This window comes from Zootoca vivipara, chromosome 3, assembly GCF_963506605.1.
Source record: "Zootoca vivipara chromosome 3, rZooViv1.1, whole genome shotgun sequence".
Lineage (NCBI taxonomy): Eukaryota > Metazoa > Chordata > Lepidosauria > Squamata > Lacertidae > Zootoca > Zootoca vivipara.
The window spans coordinates 84604385-84620158 of NC_083278.1; the positions used below are offsets into that span (position 1 = coordinate 84604385).

General features: G+C 40.4%; 1 protein-coding gene across 1 annotated transcript in view; it reads right to left on the reverse strand.

Moving 5' to 3' along the window:
• The window catches only part of KIF6 (kinesin family member 6), a 165120-nt gene that overhangs the window by 47171 nt on the left and 102175 nt on the right, over positions 1 to 15774 (reverse strand). The window contains exon 15 of the mRNA XM_035108133.2: positions 9601 to 9656. Coding sequence (XP_034964024.1) covers positions 9601 to 9656 — 56 coding nt within the window. The remainder of the gene's footprint in view (positions 1 to 9600; positions 9657 to 15774) is intronic.

Here is a 15774-nt window from a genome sequence, read left to right on the forward strand (position 1 = left end):
ATGAGGAATCCCTTCCCGCAAAACAAAACACCACGAAGCAGTCTTTGAATTATTTTAAGATGTTTTCTGAAATATATGAAACGAAAAATGCTTCTCATCTTGTCCATTCATGTGTCTTGTCCATTTCCATCAGGGCCAATGGGAGTTTATTTGTGATGTAGGGGTGATTCCCTCCCCCCCCCCAGAACAGAAGGAGTGAATAGTTAAACCTCCCCTCCTCACATGCTGTAGTCTGAACCTGGATCAGGTGCCCTTTCACTTGGTTTAAACTCTTTTAAAGTTCATTCCAATGAACTCTAAAAATGAGCCCTTCTAAAGTAATTACATTCCACGGGAAGTCCTAGAATAAGTACTGGAGATGTTTCAAAGCCAGCTGACTATGTATGTGGATTTAAAGCCATTTCATAACTTCTGGTAGAGAAGGAAAATACGATTTAAAAAACCAGCTCTGCTCAATCTTAGCTATAGTTCAGTAATGACAGCCTTGTAATATAGGAATTTATTATGCTGTAGACTGTTTTCCTACCATCATATCCAGAAACAGCTGTGCCGACAGTGCTAATTCCACATGATTTAAGGTTTAATCAACTTGGAAAACACCAGCCATTGTATTTTATTGCAGCAATTTTGTGAATTCTGACATGACTGTTCATATGCAGGTCACACATACAGTACAAAATATCTTCCTGATATGCTGCTGTGTTTTTTAAGGATTTGGACCTATTCACAGTGGCATTTCCATTAAAGCCCAGGGTCTGATTCCTCATCCTGCTTCATGAGAGTGGAAAGAAGAGTGCTATAATAATAAGATTTACACCTGCACTTTCATGGGCACTATGAAATATGCTGACCTTACAAAGAACATACTTTTGCAAAAGCAGCAAATGCTAATATGAAATTATCCCATATGATTTCAGAGTGCTACTATATCAGGGTGGAGATACTGCCCATTCTTGTGGAAGGTTAGATCGCTACATAACATGTACACTGGAGTTTTTTGATAAGAGTAACTGATCATCTTGATCCACTGCCTGTCCGGCACCTCTAAAAAAATGTGTTCTTCAGAACATAGACATAGAAATACACACCTCTGTGTCCATGAAGGACTTCCTCATGTTGAGGACTGTCCAAGTGGCAGTAGGAGTATATGAAAAGAGCCAGCCTCTGGCCTCTAAAATGAAAATGAAGTGATACCAGATGCTGAAGGACTCTTTAGGTTCAGAAAATAGATTACAGGCAAAGTGTTTCTATTCTTTTTCTTCCCATTTTCTCATTTATTTTATTGCTAGCTTATGGAAAAAGCTGCCAGTTACATGAGATTAGGAGCATAATTCATAGAATTGAATAAGTTTCTTGTTCTATAAGTATTAATATATTAATTACATCCAGCCTTAGGGTTCCAAGTTTTGAAACATGATTACTTCTTGCCAGTTATTTTGAAAGGAAGACTGAATTCCAAGTAAAATATGCAACACAATGAGAGATATAGAAAACTTGATTAAAAATTAGGAAAAGCATAATAATTAAATGCAAATTATTAAGGATGGAATCCAGTACTGTGCGAACATACAGTTACATGGGAATTATCTGTGTGATGCTCAAGCAATTTTTCCGATCCAGTTCCAGCCGGCTGCCCCCAAATCCCACAGAGCAAGGGGAGCTATGATCTGAGCGTAACTCTGGAACTGTGCACCTAGTTATTTCTGCTGATTTTTACTGTGGTCAACAGACTTAAGGGCATAATCTTGAAGCAGGAGTGGTCATGCCATGCAAATGATCTGTGAGAAAGTGGGTGTACAATCTCTTTTAGGTCTGAAGGCACAAGGCACCATTCTACTGCTGATGTAGTTCATCCACTTATATCCTGCATTCCCACCAAATGATGCCCAGAGTGGTTTAGAAAAGTCTTAAAACAAAACGTCAAGTGCTACTCTTCATGGTGCCAGCCAACCCTTCCCTTCCTCAGGAGAATCCATTCTATTTATTCTCCTATTTTGATTCTCCGCTATTCCCCCCACCCCACAAACAGATTTTCTCAGTAGGTACCCATATAAACAGAGGTGGTATGATGATGATGATGATGAGTAGCAGCATTATGTGCCCACTGTGCAGGGGAACTGCCCGCACAACCCTAAAACTGGTGCTAGTTGAAGCCATTCACTACCTACTACCAAGTCTCTTCTTTTGCACTCCTCCTTGGTTTTTATCCATTTCAAGATCTCCCTGAGCCTTTTAACCAGGGGAACAATAGCACTTTCCCAGTATTAAATTACTCTTGCAGAATTACCATCTACAGCAGGCACCCCCAAACTTCAGCCCTCCAGATGTTTTGGACTACAATTCCCATCATCCCTGACCACTGGTCCTCTTAGCTAGGGATCATGGGAGTTGTAGGCCAAAACATCTGGAGGGCCGCAGTTTGGGGATGCCTGATCTACAGTAATTCTTTGGAGGAATCCATGCCTTTCAGGATTGCTAGCTTGCTGGACTTGATGCCTTTTTTGATGTACAGAATAATGCTACCTCCATTAAATCCTTTCCTGTCCTTTCTATAGAGTTTATATGTAGAGATATACCCCTGTCCCACTGGTTCTCTCATTCCACCAGGTCACATCTGCTGCCCTTTTTAAAAATTCCAAATGTGCCCACAGGTCCATAGAACCCAAATGTGACAGGTCCATAGAACCACATGTTAACAGACAGCCAAGGAGAACCACTTGGGGGCTGACAAGCTACAAAATCAATATTACAGTCATGGTAACTCAAAGTGAGGGAGAACCTATTTTACTCATCCTGCCCAAATCTTTAAGGCTAGCTCTATTGCACATGCCACTTCAGATGAGATTTTACCAGATAAAATATTTACAGGAATGTGGACCTGTCCTGTGGGAGGGCCCATGCCTTCTTTAAGCTCAAGCACGAATAATCTAAACTATATAATCCTTCTGACATATCAATTCATGCAATACTGCTATCACCTTTCTTGGGGTACTCAGTTCTGAATAATGAGCTCTTGCTTGAAAAGGTGTGTCATTCATATCAGCAAAATATGAGACAGATAGTACAAGAGACTTTCTCCAACTTGTCAACAAGTTGCTTTAAAACGTTGCTTTGCTGAGTTCAGCCAGATAAAGTCAAATGGTCTTCATCTGATTTTAACAATATAACTGCATACATAATAGGCATAGTATAGCTGACCCAGTAGCGTGAAGTGTAACCCTCCTATTGCCTTTAAGGATTCCATGGCTGCATCCAGCAGGGATAAAACAGGCCATGTTTCGTTATGACAAGGCTCCTGTTTATTTCTATATGAACAGAATTTGAGATGGATTAACAATCTGGGAATGTCCATTTTCATAAATATTCCCTTCCCCCAATGCCCCTGTACAATTTCCCAACATTTACACCCTTACTTCTGTGCTCCCTAATCCATTCCATCTTTCCATCCATCCTCTTATTTACCAGGACAGCTGCATTTTATTTTCATGATCCTGACTTTCTTATTTTCCTTCATTTCAAACAATGCTTTCACTTGAGTTCACTACAGTTATTCCACGGAGACAATATTACTAACCACAGATTTTAATAAAAATTACTTCTTCTGATGTCTCACATGCCAGATGGATAAAAAGGACTAGAAGCCTGCAAACCCAAACAGGATATTAATAGCAGGTGAAGACACCTGTGATTAATACTTTGCGAGTTCTTTCTTGTGACCCAAACACTCTCTCCCCAGTGCATATATAGGAGAACAATAACAAAGTTAGAAGTGGATCGCGGAAGATTGAAGAAAACGAGTTTTCTTTATCATAGCAGCACAACCAAAATGGAGAATACAGGTGGTGAAGGAGGAAACATAGCTAAGAGATTCTGAAATGTCATATGAACTGGCAAATGATGAGGAACCAGCATTGAGACAAAGTAGAAGGGAAGAGTCAGGGAGGGTTGGGAGAAAACAAACTCTGAAACTTTGGAGAACTGCTAATGGTCAGTGTATATAATACTGAGCTAGATGGACCAATATTTTGACTCAATAGAAGGCAGCTCCCTGAATTTCTAAGAACTACCCTCCTCCTATAATTCCTTTATTGCTTTCTTAATATTTATGGCAAGACAATCAATCTGTTTATTGCAACATCTATATACATTGAGCTTATCTTGACTAGGTTTAAAGTAACCCTGTTGAACATTTCTAGACAGTGAAGTGCGCACATTCTTTTTCTCTGTTGCTATTAATACAGTGCGGCATGACAGTGGGGAATGATGTGTACAATTGTTTTACAATACCTCGTAGTAGTGGTAGATTTCTGATTCTGCATGAATCACCACAGCAATGAAAGAATGTGTCATTCTCGTTGACTAGCCAAGATGCATTATTTCTGGAAGGTCTATTTAAACTGAAAGGCTGCTACTCCCACAAAAGTTTGCCTTTCCTCTCTCACTCAGCTTCAATTATAGCATTAAGTGATCTTTGAGCAGAATAAAAGAAACAGCTGCTTTCCTTTGGGCTTTCAAATACCATTTGTGCTCATTTTTTCCTCTTGGAAAGGTTCTACCAATTAGTGGAGTAAACATCACATTTAAAGCAATGTGCTGGAAATCTTTACTAAAATCTTACATGCATCAAGTGTGTCTGCCTACTGTTCTATGCTTTGTATGATCAGCTCATTTGATCACTAACTCAGCAATAACAGAAGAGCTTAGCTGACTTATTTTTAAAGCTCCTTTTCAGAACTTTTGGCCAAGTTCTGTCCTCATTTAGGCTCTTGATTTCATTGAGATCTCAACAACACTGGGCTCTGCTCTAAGTACTATGACATGCTTTTAAATTAATCAGTTATTTGCTAACCTCTGGTGGAGGATTCTGCTTCAGAAAAATCTTCAAGGGGAGGGAATGCACTATTGTGGGCCAACCACCTAGAAAGCCCTTTTAAATCCTCATCCAGGGCTGTCTTAAGCATATCCGGCACCATGGTGCAAAGCTCCCTCCCCCCATTTCCCAGAGTTGCCCACCTTTTTTTAGGGAGGACGGCTCTGCCAGCGGGGCTGGAGGAGGCTCCTCCGGTGGGGAAGAGGCAGAGGCTGGACGCGGCACCTCCTGGCTCAGCTGGCTGCTTTGTGCCGCAGTGGCCATGGCAGACGGAGGCTCTAGGTGTGGTGCTGCTTTGGCGCGGCATGGCAGAGGCAGGCGAGGGTGGTGAGCTGATGCCAGGAGGTGCCGCGTCCAGCCTCCACCTCTTCCCTAGTGCCTTCCAGAACTTGGTGCCCTGGCGCCCTGCACCACTAGCCTCTATGGGTAAGACACCCCTGTCCTCATCCTTACTTTATGGAATATGAGTATGGAATCTTACTTTATGGAATATGGAATAATCAACTGTATGTTGTCAAAATATTTTAAAGAACGACCATACAGGGGACCCAAGCTTTGGTTACCCAAGCCTTCTAGGATTCTGAATTGTATGGCTGGAAGAATACAGAAAACTCATGAAAACTGGTGCAATGTTCTCCTGCTTAGAGATGTAAAAGTGTATCTATGTGCATATCAAGCCCCCCCCCATTCCTCCCCAAGATTCTGCTCCTTTTTAGTCACAACATTCTACACTAGCAGGAGCCTCTGAAAAATATTTGGGGGAAGTCCACACAGAATGTTTTAAGAAGTTGCTGCAGTAACACAAAGCCAAAGCCTTTGCAAACCTCACCCTACTTCCCTTTTAAGTATCTATTCTTGCTACAATCTTAAAGGCAATGGGAGACTCACAAAGGCTTTTGCAAGCCTCCCCCCTTACCTTAGACTGAAACTCACATGTTTTTCCTGAGAGCAGCAAGGAGGGGGGGGGTCTTCCCCACCCTCACCTCTTTTGCCACCTGCCTGCTCAAGTGTGCAAGCTGCTTGTGAGAAGTGCTTTAAGGCAGCTTCCAAGGTCCCATTTTAGTTGAACAGGATGCCATGAGCTGCCCTTAAGCACTTCTCAAAGCAGTTTTTGAAACATCCTCTTTCATTTAAATGAGAAAGGTGGCAGATGCTTCAAACAGTGCTTCTGAGAAATGCTTTAAAGCACACCCCACAGTCCCATTTTGACCAACACAGGATGGAGCGCTGTCTTAAAATGTTTCTCAAAATGCTGCTTCTCGCCCACTCCACTCCAATCCTTCACCTGCTTGCAGGAGGAGCACATGAGCTGTGCTTTTGAGAAGGCTTTAAACTCCACTCATGAATGAATGAATTTATTAATACGGTCGCAGACCAGCATCAACACGCACAATATCACAGATCATAAAACATATCAAAAATACAAAGGACAGTATGAATATAACAAGGAGTTAAATATAAAAATTAAAATTAATTATTAGTGTACCCCCTGTAGTTAACATTTAGGGGTTTGATCAACATGGGATACCACTTGCTTCCTGTGATTGATTGCAACTGATGAATGCGATTGAATTCAACTGATGAATGAAGATTAAATGCTGCTGACTTGGCTGCGAAATCCTGTTCCCTGCTGGCAATAGGGTACACAACCAATACAGAGTTAAACCCTGTCCTCCTGCACATCAGCAGTGACGTCTGTCACCAGTGATATCAACTGATGGCTGGGTGGGCAGGGTTGAGGAGGAATGGCCTCGTGGGCCAAATTGGACCCCTTGGCACGACAAGCCTGCAGGCCAGAGGTTTCCCAATCCTGCTGTAGTCTCTTCTTTTAGATTCATAATACAGGTAGGAGTATTGTTATTAGTACATTTACATGATATTCTCCAATCTGAGGATAAATATTAAAGGAATCTTTTGAAGCAGTAATTAGTTTTCAGGACTACAACAGATCTTCACTTTCAGTGCCTGTGAATTCGTTTGTCAAGTTAGGAAAACAATAGTATATGACAACAGATAGCTCATTTCTAATATCTTAGTTTCATTCCAAATGCCACTATATCAGCTGGGACACTTATTAAGTAGCTGCAATGTTTTGTATACCTCTATTGCAAAATAGTAGTATTTTGTTTTCTTTTAAAAGGGGGAAATGATGAGGTATGCATGGCAGAAGTTCAAGCTACAGCCAACTGCTGTCTGTCACTATCACAGCAAATCATCAAGACTGGTAAAATGGATTCTACATTGCATCAAGTGGCTTACCAAAAGGTCCTCCAATGACCTTTGTGGTAGAGAATTTTTTATTATTAAGTGTTGGCTGGAAAAAAGAAACTGATACTTATGTGATCTGGCCTTAATTGTGCACACTGGGGCAGCCAGGAATGCTTTAAGGAAACCAAAATAACAATAAAAGTAAATTAAATATATAGCTGTAGGCCACAGATGGCTACAATTCCTGCAGTCTGGTTTTCCAGGATAATTCTGGCAGATTAGGAACCATGCATGGCATAATGAATGATACTCTGCGTATGCATTCTACATACAAGTCACATTTAGTTAAGTAATGGTCTTATTGTCCACACAAGTCTACCTTCAGAATGGGGGCAGGGGCGAGGTGGTCTCTTTTGAGACTGGAGATTTATACATTGGTTGTATAGGGCTAGCTTTAATAGAACAAACTTGAGACAAGAAGTTAGGTCTTGGGGACATTAGTGAGGTGGCATAAGGGGGGATGCAGACAACAATGGCTATTTACAATTGCATTTAGTATGTACTAGCAGTATAATCCACCCAAAGATAAGCGTGTAAGTTCTGTTTACTTTAATGGGAAAATTGAGTACGTGCTTAACAATCTGCATCAAAACCAACAGGGATTTAAATGAGCTTATCACTGAGTGAGTTGTACCAAGGGGGTTTTCTTGCCTCTGCAGCTGTTTCAGAATTGCTTTAGTACTGTGTAAGAGCTTTGCAATTCTAGCATGCATTTCACTTTCATTTTTCTTGCACTGGATTTTGGGAAGCTATTGAAGGTCCTCATCCTGCTCATCTACAAGCAAAAATAGGGGATTCTAGAGTGTGCTGCTGCAACCCACACAATGCAAAGTGTGAAGCTGGTGCAAGAAATCACATATCAAATTATATCTCCATTGTCTGGGATTACTTATAACCCTCTTGTGGAACATTAAATGAAAAAAACTGAATATGATATTATTATTATTTATTAAATTTATATACTGTCCTTCATCCATAGATCTCAGGGTGGATCACAATATGTTGTTACCCATGTAAATATACCCTGTTGTGGGAGAAGCAAATCAATTCCATTGATAGTTAATTCTCCACAACATGAAAAATGCAACAAGGAAAGAGAACACAGGAAGTAGGAGACATAGAAAGAAATGCCAGCATAACAGATAAGCAGGAAATCCCATATCAAATTCCTGCAGTGTGTAGCATATACATTACTCAAGGATTGGCACTGAGAAATGCCACTATATAAGTTGACCACTTTCTGAGAACACACACTGAACAAAATTCTTATTGCTAGAGGAAATTAGTTTCTTATTAGAAATGCAGGTTGAAGACAGACGTAACATCCTAAGTATGATAGAAATGGTTTGTACACACATTTGCTACATTCTGAGGAATAGCTCTTCAGGGCAGAGGATGTGTGTTTAAACCACTTCCACCATAGTTGTCTGTTTTTACCCCCAAGTTAAATGAGTAATCATTATGCAAATGATACAATCTTTCATCCTCAAAGACCAAGAATTCTGCAACTAGAACATACATTATGGTGTCTAGACCATTTCCGTGATTATTACTGAGATACTGAAAAATGACTGCATATTTTGGAAACTTGGGAGAATCCTATCCATTTTCCTACTTTAATCATTCTGGACTAAGAATAATTTATTATTTCATTATTACTATTAAGGTTTGTATCTTGTCCTTCCACCAAGGACTTAAAAACAGCATCTTATCTGCACAAAAATCAGCTGAAGTAGATCAGGCTAAGAAAGCTGTGAGTCTCACAAATAAGCACGGCACGCAGCTGGACTAGATGATCCTCAGGGTCCCTTCCAACTCTACAATTCTGTGATTCTATAGATGAATCTGGACTGCCAGCATTGCAACCCAGTATGCTAAGCACTGAACTGGACATGGTTCAGTGTTAAAGCTCCCCCCCCCCAAAAAAAAACCTAGGGAGCCAACAAGATTTTTCAGAAGATAGGTAAGGAAAATAACAAGATTTGTGATGTCTGCCACAACAAACGTATATGCTTGTCACCAGGCCCAATGTTTGAGACAGCAGTGGCTATTGGGCATCTTGATTTTAGCATTCCTGGTTAAGGGTGAGCTTTGGCTGAAAATGTTTATACCTTTGATGGATATAGTTATATAGGATCTATTTTGCAATTTGTACAGGTACTATTATACCAGTACTCTTGTCACCTTACTCAGGACCTTACTGTATCTTCCACTGCTTCACAAAGCCCTTGCTGGCTTCCTTTGCAAAACAAAAACCCTTTGATAGTAGACAGAGACTTAAGAGGTGAGTATACAGAAAGATCAGTAGAAGTCATAGCTGGTGGTAACATCCAGCACAGGATAAGCAGCTGACTTTCTCTGAAAACAGCCGATCTTAAAAAAAACATTTAAAATGGCTTAGCTGATGTAAGCTTGATATGCTGACATTGTAACAGAACATGGAAGATTCATGGATTACTTACTGATTTTGTTTCTTATTTCATTGACTTTTTCTCCCATAGATTTTGCTTCAGCAAACCTAGTAAACAAAACAGTGTGGGTTAGATTGCTATAAAACAGAATTGGTGGCACATACTCTGGTGTCAACAGATCAACACTCTTTTCTACTTTTGGAGTATGAGCTCTTTCCTTTTTCTTTTAATCCGAGTTCATTCTTGAACAACATTCCAACTGAATGCCTCCCTGAAGTCTGAAATTTAACTTCGGGAGAAGTAGGCTAAAATTTGAAGCTTGGGAAACTAGTAACTTACACTAACATATTTTAAAGACATCCCAAAATCTTCTCAGAATGCAATAGATAACAAAGTGAGTGACTTACCAAGGACTGGCAACAAAAATGTTGATCAATGGTCAGGGTTGATGTTGTGCAGTTTAAAGCAACATTTCCCAACCTGTGGGACTGTGATCTGCAAGTGGACTGTAAAGCCTGTCCAAGAGGGTTGTGGGCTTTGTAAGTAAACTCAAAATAATTATTGCAAATGTGGTGACAGTTTGCCAGGTACTCATACAAGGAGTTACAGCTTGCCTCTGATGTGGAAACACTGGAGGCAGCACCTGAATATCAGAGGAGAGCTGTGAAAGTCACTTAAAACAAATCCCTGTACCTTGTGGTGAACCATCACCAGATCTGCTGCCAGGTTTAGTTAATAGTTAAGTGAAGTTTGCTTAGTCAAAATAAGTAATGATATCTTTACCCTGTGTATCCATAATGATCTGAGATTATGTCTGACAACCATCAAACCCCACATTGACCTACTTGTTAGCAAAATGCAAACTCCACCACCCAGTTGATTCTTGCCAAAACAATCTTTATCATGAATAAAACTCTTAAAATATTCATGGCTTGTTTCATATTGCATGTGTAACCCATATGCTTTTAGAATAATTTTTTAATAGTTTATGAAGCAATATCCTGAAATCAGATGGCCCATAAACAAAACTTTGAATAACTTTGTAAGTACTATAAATATTTCAACAAATTCCACATTAATAGGGCCATTAAGTAAATTTTAGCTTGGATGCCTCAAGTAACGGTTATAAAATAGGCAAATTTGGAGTTAAAATGCACAAAACTGCTGAAGACCAGAGGTCCTATATTCATGTGACAATAAAACGATGGGTCACCATACCAAGTAAATTTGAACTTGTGGGTTGCATCCTCAAGAGGTGGGGAACTATTGATGTAAAACATATGGGAAGCATCAGGTTGCAGAAGGCTGCACTACTGGTTGACAGATCTGGTTCTCCCTGAGACCGCGCAGGTAAGGAACCAACAATGTGAGCCTCCCAATTACTAATTCTTCAGTTTGCAGAGGTATTTGAGTCAAGTCTCTAACGTTGAACTTACTTCAAATTTTATTTTAATGTTCTCTACACTTAGCTTATACAGATAGGCAATAACATAAAAAGGAGGGATTAAAATATGTTTTTAAAGATAATTCCCTTGAAATAAATCAAAGATACCTGTGGGATGACTCATTCTATTTGGGGTTTTGTGGCCAGGACAGTCATGAAATTTTGAATGGTTACTCAGATGTGTATAATCATCATTGTACAGATTGAAGACATAACTATAGCATTTAACTGTTAGCAAAGCCTTGGGTTTAAGTGATTATCTGGGCAAGAGTTGGTCTAGCAGAAGCTATTGGCAAAACCCACAAGTTCCATTTTTGTCTAACAAAACGAGCAGTGGAACAAAGCTAAGAAATAGCACTTTTCCACATGAGAGGCACAGCTGGGGGACCGTCTCCTCTCAATTAGTCACTTTTTCTTTCAAATTGTAAGCAGCTAGTATCTTAGGACTCCATGCCCTTATTTGAGGGATCATTTCTATAGTAAGTTACCATACCAGAGAGGTGTACTCGAAGTGATTGCTTTAAGAGCTGAACCCAACATGGATATAATTGGGCCATACTGTGGTGGTTTCTCAACACGTTGCTTCTGATGTAAACTGGGAAGAAGTTATGAAAATGGTTTGTCCTGGGTTTTTGTTTGTTTGTTTGTTTGTTTGTTTGTTTTAAGCACTTGCTGTAATATAAGGGAAAGCTTGCAAGCTGTGAAAAAGAGACATTTCCTCAACCTGGGTTTAGAGAGGGGTTGGCTTGATGAGTTACATGGCCTAATAACAGGTAGGTAGCCGTGTTGGTCTGACACAGTCGAAACAAAATAAAAAAAATCATTCCAGCAGCACCTTAGAGACCAACTAAGTTTGTCATAGGTATGAGCTTTCGTGTGCATGCACACTTCTTCAGATACACTGAAACAGAAGTCACCAGACGCTTATATATAGTGAGAGGGTGGGGAGGGGTGTTACTCAGAGGAGTGGTTGGAATGGGTGATTGACTGACTGATAGCTGTTGACGACTGTTAACGACTGCAATTGGTCTTGCAGGAAAAAGCAAGGGGTGAGATGGCTAAAGATAGCTTTATCATGTATAATGAGATAAGAATCCAATGTCTTTATTCAGACCAGGTCTCTCCATGGTTTTAAGCTTGGTAATAAGTTGCAGTTCAGCAACTTCTCTTTCCAGTCTATTTCTGAAATTCTTTTGTAATAAGACAGCTTCTTTGAGATCTTGTATAGAATGTCCTGGGAGATTGAAGTGTTCTCCTACTTGGAGCTAACCAGAAAATTAAACCAATGTATAATACAAAAGACCTGTTTACAGGTAGGTAGGTAGCCATGTTGGTCTGCCGTAGTCGAAACATTTTGTTTTGTTTTGATTGCATTCTGTATTACACAAAACGCCCATTCAATAACATAATAATGAGGACAATTCCTAATCATTACTATCCTCTGCAGCCACCACTGACCCATATATGAATATATATTTTCCTATTTTAAAAAATTGTGCATCTGTTGAAATGGGCTCTAGAGTTCCAAATCTTAGGCCTTAATAAATCTGTTATCCATGACACACTTGGTTGTGGCTAACATACCCCACCTCTCTGGAGGTATTTAAGCAGTTTGGAAATACAAAATATAACCGGCAAAATTTCAAGCTGCGGATGTTGCTTTGGTATGCACTTTCCTACTTCATCAGATTCAAGAATCCACCTTCTGCAGAGAATATACATTCTACTGTGGTCTGGATCATGCACACTGACCGGAGGAGGTGTTGGTAGATAGACAAAATGTTAATGGCAGAGGGTTGGCTTGAATGACCTTAACAGATTAGACAACTGGGCCAAAGCAAACAAGATGAATTTTAACAAGGAGAAATGTAAAGTACTACACTTGGGCAAAAAAAATGAAAGGCACGAATACAGGATGGGTGACACCTGGCTTGAGAGCAGTACATGTGAAAAGGATCTAGGAGTCTCGGTAGACCACAAACTTGACATGAGTCAGCAGTGTGATGCAGCAGCTAAAAAAGCCAATGCAATTCTGGGCTGCATCAATAGGAGTATAGCATCTAGATCAAGGGAAGTAATAGTACCACTGTATTCTGCTCTGGTCAGACCTCACCTGGAGTACTGTGTCCAGTTCTGGGCACCAAAGTTCAAGAAGGATACTGACAAGCTGGAATGTGTCCAGAAGAGGGCAACCAAAATGGTTAAAGGCCTGGAAAAGATGCCTTATGAGGAATGGCTTAGGGAGCTGGGTATGTTTAGCCTGGAGAAGAGAAGGTTAAGGGGTGATATGATAGACATGTTCAAATATATAAAAGGATGTCATATAGAGGAGGAAGAAAGGTTGTTTTCTGCTGCTCCAGAGAAGTGGACACGGAGCAATGGATTCAAACTACAAGAAAGAAGATTCCACCTAAACATTAGAAAGAACTTCCTGACAGTAAGAGCTGTTCGGCAGTGGAATTTGCTACCAAGGAGTATGGTGGAGTCTCCTTCTTTGGAGGTCTTTAAACAGAGGCTTGACAGGCATATGTCAAGAATGCTTTGATGGTGTTTCCTGCTCGGCAGGGGGTTGGACTGGATGGCCCTTGTGGTCTCTACCAACTCTACGATTCTATGATTGCCTTTCTGATCTTTTCCAATGCTGTGATTTTATGATTAAGGTTACTGACAAGTTGGAAGCAATTTGGAAGCAAACTAGAAGGAAGATAAGGTGCCTGACGAGGTAATGCTAGTGTGGTCAGGAGTGGTGGGCAGTGCCACCCCACCACAGAGTAGCATAAGGAAATCTATAAAAAGCAGCCTTGCAGATATCTCCAAGTGCCACAAAACATAAATTGCTCCAGTGGTCTATGGAGGAATCCACCCAAATTTTTAAAAAGGAAATGGGGGAAGAAGCCAAAGAAAGAAAATACAGTGGAATAAAAATAATTGTGAACCCAAAGTCAAGCAGGGAATGAGAAACATGACAATCCTACTGCATATAGCAATACTGGCATAGAAGAGGTTTACATTTAGAAGAAAGTTATGTTAGCTTTGAAATGTGTTGTATATATAATCCTTACTTAGAAATTTGAACAGTGGCTGGGTCAGTGAGTTTCTGTACAAGTGGCGGTTCGGCAGCTATGTTCCAAATTACAGAGTAGATCTGAGAGGAGTTTGTTTTGAACAAGTGTGATGTATTTGGAGTTCCAAACCTCTTTTACTAATGTGTCCTGCAAGCAGCAGCAAGACTTATTTCGTCTGTTTGTATGGCATCTACAGCAATTTTAATGAACATTGCAATGCACTATGCTGATATTAGAAGTGCAGTGTTATTCTACGCTTGTTTCCTCAGAAAAAGTCCCACTATGTTCAATAGGATTTGCTTAAATGTTAGGATTACAGACTAAATATGATTTGATGCAAAGGTTGAGTTTGAATTCTTGTACTTATTCTGACATTTCATATCAAATTGTTGTTGTTTAGTTGTTTAGTCATGTCCGACTCTTCGTGACCCCATGGACCAGAGCACGCCAGGCACTCCTGTCTTGCACTGCCTCCCGCAGTTTGGTCAAACTCATGTTTGTAGCTTCAAGAACACTGTCCAACCATCTCATCCTCTGTCGTCCCCTTCTCCTTGTGCCCTCAATCTTTCCCAACATCAGGGTCTTTTCTAGGGAGTCTTCTATTCTCATGAGGCGGCCAAAGTATTAGAGCCTCAGCTTCACGATCTGTCCTTCCAGTGAGCACTCAGGGCTGATTTCCTTCAGAATGGATAGGTTTGATCTTGCAGTCCATGGGACTCTCAAGTGTCTCCTCCAGCACCATAATTCAAAAGCATCAATTCTTCGGCGATCAGCCTTCTTTATGGTCCAGCTCTCACTTCCATACATCACTACTGGGAAAACCATAGCTTTAACTATATGGACCTTTGTTGGCATCTCAAATAGATGTCCTGAAAACTACCATCTGTAATACCTTAAAAAAAAACCTCAGAAATAAGAGAAGAAGTGATAGTCTTTTAGAAAAGCCCTAGGAATTATATGGCTATATTTCATGCATGATTATTTACATGATTATTAACAGGGCGACATAATGCATTGTGATAGAAATATAAGGCTTGTCCATACCAGTGTTTAATGTGTGCAGGTGACATTTCTCCCCCTGCCCCATAAGTGCCATGATGAGGTGCTGAAAGGAGGGCCATAGACAATCTCAGGAACAACCCAGACATTATAATTAAAGAGGCAGACAAGGGTGGAGCTGTTGTCATCATAAACAAAACTGATTACATCCAGGAGGCTCAATGACAACTCTCCAATGCCGCCTTTTACAAAAAACTGGACTCAGACCCCACACAGGAATACAAAAAAGAACTGAACAAGATTGTTAAAGAGCTACCCCCCCACATCCAATAACAGATCCTCTCAAACACACCAACAGATCCTTGACCAGGAACCTTCCATCTTCTACCCAAAATACCCAAACCAGAAAATCTAGGATGTCCCACCATCTCAGGTATCAGCACTATCACTCACAGTAGGTGTTTCTGGATATATGGACTCTGTTCTGAAACCGTATGCCATTAGTGCTCCTAGCTATGTACATGACACCACAGACTTTCTGAGGCAAATACAATCTTTGAACACTCTACCTAACAACACCATACTAGCCACTATGGATGTGGAATCCCTGTACACCAGCATCCCACACAACGATGAATTACAAGCTATAAGGAACACCATTTCAGATAAAATCACAGTGGACTTTGCTACCAAACCCTACCATGTTGTCCTCACCCA